Source organism: Oncorhynchus mykiss, chromosome 4, assembly GCF_013265735.2.
Source record: "Oncorhynchus mykiss isolate Arlee chromosome 4, USDA_OmykA_1.1, whole genome shotgun sequence".
NCBI lineage: Eukaryota > Metazoa > Chordata > Actinopteri > Salmoniformes > Salmonidae > Oncorhynchus > Oncorhynchus mykiss.
In genome coordinates, this window is record NC_048568.1 from 8,179,727 (window position 1) to 8,191,127 (window position 11,401).

At 43.2% G+C, this 11,401-nt stretch overlaps 1 protein-coding gene across 1 annotated transcript; it reads right to left on the bottom strand.

The window, feature by feature from the left end:
- Nucleotides 1–4,129: 4,129 nt before the first annotated feature.
- Nucleotides 4,130–11,095, bottom strand: LOC110522022 (zinc transporter 1-like). Its single transcript, XM_021600083.2, has 2 exons — nucleotides 9,704–11,095; nucleotides 4,130–6,808 (listed from the first exon to the last, which is right to left on the bottom strand). The coding sequence occupies exons 1-2, from the start codon at nucleotides 10,290–10,292 to the stop codon at nucleotides 5,877–5,879; spliced, it is 1,521 nt and encodes a 506-aa protein (XP_021455758.1). The 5' UTR covers nucleotides 10,293–11,095; the 3' UTR covers nucleotides 4,130–5,876.
- Nucleotides 11,096–11,401: the final 306 nt, after the last annotated feature.

Here is an 11,401-nt window from a genome sequence, read left to right on the forward strand (position 1 = left end):
TGTTGTGATGCATCTCTAAAACCTTTCAACACCTTTTCTGGTAGATGTTGTCTATGACCCCTTTTCCATCTGTTTGACCAGAAATCAAAACCTTTAACTATTTTCCATTCTTAATATTTGGAATAAGCAATATGCCTTAATTTAAAAAAATATATACTCTTAGCTTTCTTTTGACACCCAATTTGACATGCTTCTATGAACTTCACTTGTGCTCATGGGTCCTTTTAGATGGAAATGCCCATATACTACCCAACCATTTATCTCATAAAGTGAGACAAAACATCAAACATGTGACAAAGATTTGAGCTAAGAGTGTATTTCTGTGTTGTGTCACAGTTGGCCACCATGTGAGCCTTCCAAGGTGAGCAGCGTCATTAGACATGCAACATTCCCTAATCTCCCATGGATGGGACAGCTCTTTTCTCAGTACAAGTATGCAGCCTACACTGTTGTCATGTGATCGGACTTTGAGGAAGGGGCTGTGGGAAATGTGTGGGGCATTCTGCAGCCTGGTCTCAGACTAGACGTAAAATAGTAAATGTAAAGCTGAGTTATGTTATGTTTGATATGGTATCATAACCTAACTCCTAAACTTAACCCTAACCTAGCCAGCTAGCCAATGTTAGCCACCTATCAAAAATGTGTAACATATGTTTTTCAAATTCGTAACATATAATACGAATTTTAAATCATAACATATCATACGCAAATGGTGATGGACATCCACAAATTAATACATACCATACGAAACATAACAGATCATACTAAATGGAGTGTCTCAGATTTAAATATAGAATAATACGAAATGCTCTGAGACCAGGTTGCATTGTGATATAATCCAGTTTAATGGGGCAGTTATTTTTTCTTTATAATCCTTTGGTGTTGACCTGTCTAAATGAAATAGAGTTTCCCACTAGGCTTTTATCTCTACCCATCTTTCACTCTATATCCTCCCAGCCAAGATCATTCCCAACACAGACTATTCTTACTAGCTAGACAATATCACTGACATTCTAGGACATTCAATGGTACATCCTCATTCCCAAGCATCCCACATTCAAACTGACAATCATCACTCCGACTTGCTGCAGACAATCTCACCCGATCCCTCACCCAGACACAGTGTCATGCACCAAGGGTTCACACTGTGGACATTATTATTACAAATACAGGAAGTCATTAAATAATAGTTAGATTAAATCTATTTATAGGAACAACCTCAATTCATTGGGGCATGGACTCTACAAGGTGTCGAAAGTGTTCTACAGGAATGTTGGTCCATGTGGACTCCGATGCTTCCCACATTTGTCTTGGCTGGATGTGGGGAGGGTTCTTGAAATGTAACAGCCAATAAAAAAATGTAGCCACTGGATGCCAGCAGACCATTCAAATTGTTTTGACTAAAAAAATAAAAAAAACCTTTAAAAGTACTACTTAAGTAGTTTTTGGGGGTATCTGTACTTTATCATTATTTGAGAACTTTTACTTCACCAGATTCCTAAAGAAAAGAAATGTACTTTTGACACCCAAAAGTACTCGTTACATTTTGACAGGAAAATGTTCCAATTCACACACTTATCAAGAGAACATCCTTGGTCACCCCTACTGTCTCTGATAGTACTGTCTCCCCTACTGTCATCTGTAAAGTATGTCTAAGTGTTGGAGCGTGCCACTGGCTATGTGCAAATTAAAAGAACATGAAAATCTGGGTCTGATTTGCTTAATGTACGGAATTTTAAATGATTTATACTTTTAATTTTGATACTTGTGTATTTTAGCAATTACATTTACTTTTGATTCTTATGTATATTTAAAACAAAATACTTTCACTTTTACTTGAGTCATTTTCTATTAGGTATCTTTACTCTTACTCAAGTATGGCAACTTTGTACTTTTTCCACCACTGTCCGCTGCACTGATGACCACTGGGCACTGCAGCACTGGGTCGCTCCACCCAGCGGTCTATGAGGAGAGGATGGGAGGACTGGTCATTGTGTCAGTGGATGACCAGAGTACACCATCTGTCTCACTGGCTTTGTTCACTGGATTACAGCTAGGTTGGGTGAGGGGTGGGTGTGGTGAGGATTGGTGGAAAAAGGGGTTTGGGGAGGGGTGAGGGGGGGAACACAGGAGGCGTCATCCAGGGCTGAATTGAATACTCTAAAAAAGGCTAGAGAAAGTGGACCGAAGTTCACAGGGGTTAGAAACGGTCAAGCTGAAGCTAAAAGGATTCATCCTTGCCAGCACAGGCTACATCGTCAATATATGCAACAAAAGCTAAACGAATAGGTACCCTAGTCAATAGCTAACTATAGGTATTCAAAAGGAGATCAGGGAACCATCCTCCAAAAGATGTCTGAACAGTTTAAACCAGAAAGTCAGCAGCATTAATGCTAAGTAAGCTTTCACCTATACCGATGGCCAAAGTTAACATACAATCATAGAAAGAGAATCTATAGAACCGGTATCCCCATTCAAGTCAATGTTCCGACAAAGGGTTCTGTCAAATTACAGTCTTTCTAGAGATTCTATTTCAATGCACACAATACCCCATTGTAAAGGTGCAACAAACAAAAAAACTTTTCATGAACACAGACAATGGGGACCTACCACATGCCAACCCCCCACCTCTCTGCACCCTTAGAAAAGCACTATGATTTTCTTTACAACTATGGGCTGTCGCCTGGCACCCAAACGTAAGTGAAGTCAAACAATGGTGAGGGCAGCATTCAGTCTCGTTTAAACAGGCTAGGTAACGAGGGAAGAAATAGAGAGGAGAGCGGGGCAAGATGCTGGAATGCCGTGTAAATGACTAGAGCAGTGTGGCTGTGGGGAATGCTCCCCAAGGGGCCTACTACTGTGCGTAAGGCCCTCTGGCTGAGGGCTTTTCACTGGGTTACAGAGCTAGGCCAAGGGCTAATGGCTTACTGCCCTGTCTGGCAGCGAACTACCGCTCGGTCAACTCTGAACCAATGACGTTTGTTCCCACTGTAGATTCACTTTCAAAAGTAGGTTCCTTTTCAAATGTACTGTAGAGTCACTATGAACGTAGATGGCATTTCAAGCATTATGGCGATCCAGTGGTGCTATTTAACCATTCATTGTGAAATATCTCCTGTTGACATTACCTTCTAGACAAGTCTGATGGATTATTATCAACGCAGATGTTCAATGAGTTTGAATGTACTAAATGGGGGCTCAACTTCCTGATTTAGCCTAGTTTTTTCACCTTGGTCATCAAGAAATGTAGCGGCCATGAATAAAGCCAAACGAGAGTTGTATTGGGGGGAGGGGTTAATGTGGGCGTCTTGTGTGTGTGTGTGCACGTGGCAAGCATTTCTATATTCACTGTGACAAAACAGTACACAGTTACAGTCACTCACACTTCCAGATAACTTTAAAGTCTAACCAGGTCTTGTGTCTTGACATCGCCTAGGCTAGAGCTAGACAAACTTGCCAATTAGCTTCAGCCGGCTAGAGTGCGACCATGGCAAAGTTGGTTTGACATTGGATAGCCCGTGTACATTGTGTCATTGACCGATTGTCGCTAACTAGCCCCATGGGGATATTGAACGTCAAACCAAATTGACACTACAATAAATGTTTCCGAATCAACAATGCCACATAGGCCGTTTTCAAAAGGAGAAGTTGCTTTTTAGGGGGAGTCGCTCTTTAAGGGTAGAACTAACCTCTTCCCCAGGCTATTGTGCACGTCTGATACATAAACAGTAAGGCTGGCACCGATGAAGTGGATGTCGATTAAGGCAGCCCTCCACACCTTTATGATTCAGAAGGGCTGGGTTAAATGCAGAAGACCCATTTCAGATGAATGCATCCCCTTCCATAAACAATTCAAAGTCGGCCTTAGTGGGATCGACCATAGAATTCTATGGGAGGGACCTTACTTGTCATCATTTTATTTTAGCGACTCAGAAGATTGTGGCGTGCTAGCATACGGGGAAGGTGTTGTGGGAGATGATTGGTTGGTGGATTAAGCCATGCCTATGCACCGGGAGTTTCTCCCGATATTTCTGTATTGGCTAACGAATGCCAAGTTTGACACACATTTGGGCGGAAGTTTCTGGGAGCGAGATCAAGGGTAAGACCTAATGTCCAAAGAAACCACATCTAAAAACACATTTTTTTTAAATTACACAAAACAACAGTTTGACATCTGTACCAAACAGCCATTTTAAAATGTTCACAATGACACATTGACGGGTACTGTAATATATCAAAAACACATTGGCAGACATGTCATATTTAAAATCCGAAAAAACGAATGACACATACCTCAATTTGCACAGAGGGCTTGAGTCTCAAAAGACAATAAAAGTAACGAGACCTTTTCAAAAACAAAGGAACGTGTCAAAATACATTTCCCAATACAATTATTCTATATTGCATACACATTTACTTTGAGTGGAAATCTGAAATGCATCCTTGAATCAACATATAAATGATATCTTTGTGTTGATAATAATAATAATAATAATGAATGAGGGAATTTCCTTCCATCAGATTTCCCATTTAAAAAGGCCACTAAGATGACTCTACATCGGCACATAAAGCCTCACAAATCCAGTCACCAGAAAGAAGGGAAAAGATTCAGTGACATTTCATTTAATCTATAAAGTTATTCTCGCTATCTGAGAAAACAAGGAAGTGGGCTACTGTTTTGTAGCAGTGTTAGCTCGTTCTGAAGCTCTGTGGCTGAAATAACACACTTCAGTTTGGTCATGCAAAGTTGCAGCAGAAGCACTCTGGACACTGTAAAAACATTCAGGATGGATTTTGACTAGGTCCCTTCCCCAACACATTCATGAGGAATATTAGTATGAATTTCAACAACCCATCCGATGGCTCTCCAGCAGAGATTTAAAACAGAATATTGTTTGGCATTTTGTAGTGCACATTTTCTTCAGTGATAGACCCTCAGGTTTGCAAGGCATCCGATTTTGTTGTTGTTGAATAAAACAGTTGCTGAAGTTTGCTGATACAAGATAGCCTACAGTACTTACGCGAACAGTACTCAGTGCTATTTCAAAGCAATTTGAATTATAGGCGTGGTGAGGTTTTTACACAGCGTCTGCCTTCAACTAACAACTGCCATTAAAACAGAGTCAAGGCCAGAATAAAAGTCTGAGAAAAATTCATTTAAAAAAAACATATTTTCAAAAACAAGTCTACAGCATAGATGGTTCGTCAAATATTCCGAAAAATTTCACAAATTAAATCTACCATCCAAACTAAATATTATAAATGCATCTACAGAGAAAATTATAGATCATTACTAATAACTTAAATAAAATTAAATTGTAATAACAATTTTCTATTGTGGGGCCAAGGCTAAGAAAATTGATGTTCAAAGCCTATCCCCAAAAAATAAAAAAATAATGCATAAATGAAAAGGTCCATAAGATCAACAAAAAAGACCTGCGGAGTAGACAGGTGTGCTTGGCCTTGCAGGTGTCGTGTTGGCTCATGGTACTTGCTGGAGGGGAGTCTCCATTCTGTCCTTTATTGAGACGCTTTGGCACAGAGACACCGTGGAGGGATGGGACGACGGTGACACATCACAACCCGGCGCTAATGTGGGGAAGGATACACATGCAGCAGGCCAGACCAGGCCGTGGCCATGGCGGTTGCGGAGGTCAGAGGTGAGGAGGTGGCGAGGGGTAGGCAGTGGGAGGGCTGGGACAAAGGGTGTCTTCGAACAAGTCTGCGGTAGTGGAGCCATTTTCCTACCAGTATTTCCAGAATCAGAGCGCGCTGTACACACGACAACCCACTGTCAACTTTGGCTGGCACTTTTTAAAAACTTCCATCCACTTTAGTAGTGATTCTATCCTTCCTCCAACTGTGTCCGGTCTGTCTCACAGAGAAGATTCCACCTCTCGGGTGATGATGACCTCGGGCTCCGGGGTCCGGGGGACCACCTGGACGACTGCAGCAGCCGCCTGCTCCAGAACTGAAGCTCCGGCTGCTCCCTCTGGGGTCTCGCTGATCACCTCCATTGCAGAGGCCGCCAGGACCTTCCCCTCGCCTGCCGGACCAGTGCCAGCAACACCCTGCTTGTCTGCAGCGCCACAGCACAACTTGGGCGCACACTGAGTTCGGCAGGAGAGCTCGCAGAGAGAGGCACTTGACTCGGAATTGACCGTGACAAACTCGGGCTGGATGGTGGTGGCGTGGATGCCCTCGTCGTGGAAGAAGTCCTTGATGCGCTTGGCCACGTCCATGTAGGATGTGGGGTCGTGGCACTTGATGTGCGCCGTGGCAATGATGCGCGAGCCCGCCAGCTGCCAGATGTGCAGCTCATGAATGGCCAGCACACCGTCCAGCGAGAGCAGCCGCTCGTTGAGGCGGTGCATGTCGATCTGTTTGGGCACCGTCTGCAGGAGGATCAGCGCAGACTCCTTGAGCAGTGGGTAGGTGGTGTAGAGCAGGATACCCACCATGATGATGCACAGCGTGGGGTCAAGGTAGAGCACCCAGCATGGCCCCACCATGGTCCGCTGAAAGCTAGAACCGTTGCCGTCCATGGACAGGTCCACCAGGGTGTGGTTAACGTGCGGGTGATCTGTCGAGTGGCATGGGTTGAAGCAGCTCTCGCCAGGCGGGCACGGCCGCCACACAAAGGTGAAGATAAGGGCGTTGACCACCACGATGACCGAGCCCAGGGCGTCGCCCAGCACGTGCAGGAAGACGCCGCGCATGTTGAGTGAACCCTCGTCGTGGCTGTGGTCCATGTCCTCGTAGGCGGCGCTGCCGTTCATATGCACCTCGCCGTCGTTGCGAACAATCTCTGAAGGAAGAAGACGGGGACAAGGGGTTAAAGAGGTCAAGGGGGGGTGCAAAAGCACAGCCCTGTTAGAAATGCATGCTTCCTAGTTTCTTTGAGATCATTTTTTTCATTTAACTAGGAAAGTCAGTTAAGAACAAATTCTTATTTACAATGACGGCCTACTGGGGAACAACTGCCTTGTTCAGAGGCAGAATGACAGATTTTTACCTTGTCAGTTTCGGAGATTTTATTTAGCAACCTTTCAGTTACTGGCCCAACGCTCTAACCACTAGTATACCAGCATTGATCTAGAAGTGATTGGATAGGTGAAAGCAAGGTGAGCACCATCCCCAATGATGACCAATTCAGAGCCGAGATTACTTCAAGGAAGGTACAAAGGATGCATTTCTAGTATTTGAATAGAGACAACATATTTGAGAGGTTGATAGGAAGAATGGCAGAGACTCCTGCATCAATGGGATGGAGAAAAGAAAACGCTGATAATTACAAAGACGAGGAATGACTGGAAATCTTAATTTTGAATGACTCACATCCAGCTGTGGTTTATTAGCTGCCTCATCCAACTACTGACCACCATATCAAACCATAATGATTGATGACATCATCAGAGGTTTTGGAGGACATGGTTGATGTGCCATGTACGGCTGCCCGAGATGATAAACACCTTGATAAGAAGCTAAGACTTGAATTAAAACCATTTACTTCAACGTAGAAAATAATGTAGGCCGTAGTACATCACCTTCCCAGTTCCCAATCTGGAAATGAACTCCAACCGGCGTGGTGGTGGAAGCCAGTAAATTAACCGACCACAACAGACTCCCCTGCTTAACACCTTGAGGGAATTCAATTCATGTCTGCAGACAGCTTGATTGCCTAGCACTACGCTACGACTCATACGGCTACATAATGGCCAATGGCACCAGAGCCAGCGCTAGGCTAATAGCCTCTGTCCCGGCACTCAGTGGCGTAGGGGTAATTCATCAGGGCCTAATGGTGTGGCTGAATCAGGGGATTTCGGTCGTGTCACTGCTTGAGATGATGTATAGCCAGGTTGCAGCGATCAGTGCATATGGAGGAGGGAGAAATGGGATCCATTTACTGAAACTGGCAGAGCCTGACAGGCCCACTGTAGAGGGGAAACTTAGTTTCCTGGTTTAACTATTTTCTGTCCCAAAAGGAGGCAGAGGGCAGCTCTCAGCTCACAGACCCTAATATCAGCAAGGAGATCATGGTCATTATCTGAATTTGGTGGATTGCCATGTTTACACCATGATATCCTGTTAATATGATAAAACAATGGTGACAAGAATCACTGAAGGCCTCTGACTGGGATTTATATTAACCATTTTTTTTGTAGTATATAAACCACTTATAATATGTGGGTTTTGTGAAGGAAGACAACTTCCTGTTATGGTTGTAGAAGCACGAGTAGTGACAATACGGATTAAATGTCTTCTAATAAGGTCACGATTTGAAAGCCTGGACTTCAAATGCTCAATGTAATTTGAGGGATAAAATCTGGATGGCTGGGACTTTCACAATTGTGGTTTTGTAACAAATCATGACATGTCTGCCACCATGTAAAACATCTGCAGGCTGACCCTAGGTCAGATTATTATTATTTTTTAACCTTTATTTAACTAGTTAAGAAAAAAATCTTATTTTAAATGACAGCCTAGGAACAGTGGGTTAACTGCCTGTCCAGGGGCAGAACGACAGATTTGTACCTTGTCAGCTCGGGGATTTGAACTTGCAACCTTCCGGTTGCTAGTCCAACGCTCTAACCACTAGGCTACCCTGCCGCCCCAGAATTTTTTCAGATTAGTTTGATTCAAATTCTTTGTAATATTACAGTGAGCATACAAAGGGGGCACAGTTTTATGAAGCATTGTGTATTTTACAGACAAGCAAAGAGGCATAACCTGGGAATAGGAATAACTGTCTTCCTGAAGTGGCAAAAAGAACAGTGGCAGTTCCTTGAGATAAGAGATTCAATTAAAAGGGTCTGTTGTGCACTCTCATGGCCTCTGCAAAAGGAATTTCAAAATGGTGTGTGGAGAATAGGCATAGTCATGGGACGCATTGTTCTGTATCAAATCACTGCTGATACCAGTCACTGACGCCTACCAATATTACAATGAATTTAGCCTTATCACTGTTTCTGTTAAAAACTACAGATGTCATTGTGCCTCTGCCCAACCATTACACTTTGTGAGCCACTGGTCTGTCTGGTAAATGGCTCCTATAGCTTAGGCTATAGGAGCCCATTTGGCAACATATGATAGATATACTGATAATGCCCAAGTCAGGAGACCCACATTAGCCCAGTTACACCTTTGAGATGGTAGTGGATATTGATCCAGCTACAATACAGAAGAAACCCAGCCAAGACCATGTGAGACTGGCTGTGTTGAATGTCTCTCCTCAAAGGCAAAGATATTAAAGGGTTAACGAGAACACCACAGAGATGGCTTTGGATTAAAGACCACTCCATATTGAGTAGGCCTTCACATTTCAGTTCTTTGAATAAAATCCCTGTCAGTGTGAGATTATGCTAGTGTGTGGTATGTTTGCTCCAACTCCCCAATTATATAACATCTTATTTCAATCGATGAAACAACATAAAACCTGAGACAGGCTAGTATGGTTGTTTCATATCTGATATCATAACGAAGAGCTGTCTAGATATGATTCATAGTAGAACAATGAACCCGACGTGGAAGAAATATCAGTATCACTGGGTGCCAAAGGGTCAAATTCTGAGTGAAAAGATTGTACCTAGACAAGTACAGTAGCTACATCAACACAGTATGTTGACAATATAGCTGCTTACTGTAAAATACGAATAATTAATTACATAACTTACATACATACATACATACATACATAACTTACCATGTCTACGTCTCTCACTGTCCACGCCATTAGGGGGGCTGTTGTGGCTTCCCACCAGGTTGTTGGACTCCTCTCCTGATGATCCATTCGGTCTTTCTGACTTGCATATTTTACCCCTCTTGTTTTTCTTATTTCCATGAGAATGGCCTCCTCCGTGAGAGTGCCCGTGTCCACCACCTGCGTGTCCGTGGAACAAGCACAGCCCGAGGAGGTTGACCAGGAGCCCGGCGGCCCCCACACCGATTACTACATGGGGTTTCTCGATTTCATGTGGGTTGGTGAATCGCTCGACGGCCTCCAAGATAATGGTGAAACAGAGAGCTGTGAGGAACACTGCGTTTACGAGAGCCCCCATCACCTCCGCCCGGATCCATCCGAACGTGTTTTTATTTGTCGATTGCGTCTTCTCAGCGAAGCGCACCGCCACCAAAGCCACAACCAGCGCTATGACATCCGATAGCATATGAAAGGAGTCCGACAGCATTGCCAAAGATGCCGTGATCCGACTGACGACTACCTCCACAATAAAAAAACCAAATGTCAATGAAAGCATGCATAGTAGCCGCACACGATTAGGCTCACAAGCCATTTTTCTCCGCTGGTCACTCGTTTAGCTAGATAACTGAGTTAGCTAGTTAGCTTACAATATGCTGGTAGCCATCTGTAGCGTGCCAATCGAGATGGGATTCCATCATGTATTGTAAATATGTATATGCTCGTTAAAAATTCGTAATTATCGTACGATTTACAACCAAATCCAATTCCAGATACAGCAAAAAACGATGTTGGTTCCTCAAAAGCGGCTAACTGGGAAAATTAAAAGACTGGGGTATATTTCAGAAACGTTAGGGTAGACTTTGATTTGCAGACGGCTGAAACTTTGCACCCGAGCCGGTAAAGTTTCCACAACGAATGAGGCACGCCCTGGTATTTTGCTATTGGTCATTATGGATAAAGTAGAATTTGGTTGGTCCATTTTCCCAACCATTTCACATAGGCGGAGCCGAGCGTTGCTATGTAGGCACGTTGCGTAAAGCAAACATTTCGAGGTCGTCGTTTGGAATCAATCGTCTAACATTTTGTGACTTCTTGTTTTTTAGGATGGTGTATAGCATCTCCACAATGCCCGTTGTCTTATTTTTGTTCCCTAACAAAATGGTATCCACCCAATAGACATTAGGTTACTTAGACTACTGGTTAAGCACGATTACAAACCGAAAAGAAGCCTACACCTACTCTGAAAATATCTAAATGAAAATCGACATGTTATTTCTCAATCTGTTTAAAAAATATATTTGCAAGGAAAAATGTCCTAGCAATACTTAAGTAGATTGAACAATTTAGAACGCATCCTGGCCATCACACAGTTACATGATTGTGGACCGCAATTTGGGTCATTGCGTGTCAAAAAATATATATACATCAAATAACGCTATTTGACGTACCAAATTAGCTTGTTGACCAATCAGGACCTATATATATGACTAGACGTCACATAATAATTTAACACGTAAATATTGTTTTACGTATTTATTACACCATCACTCGTATTTCATGTCACAGCGATTCACCAAACGTATGCTATGATGCTGCTGCTGCTGCACTTCAACACAGACAGACTCCCCCAAGCTCTCGGACTGATTAATGATGGTCGGACCCACCTATGTGAAGCTAGCCATAATAAGGATTAGCCACAAT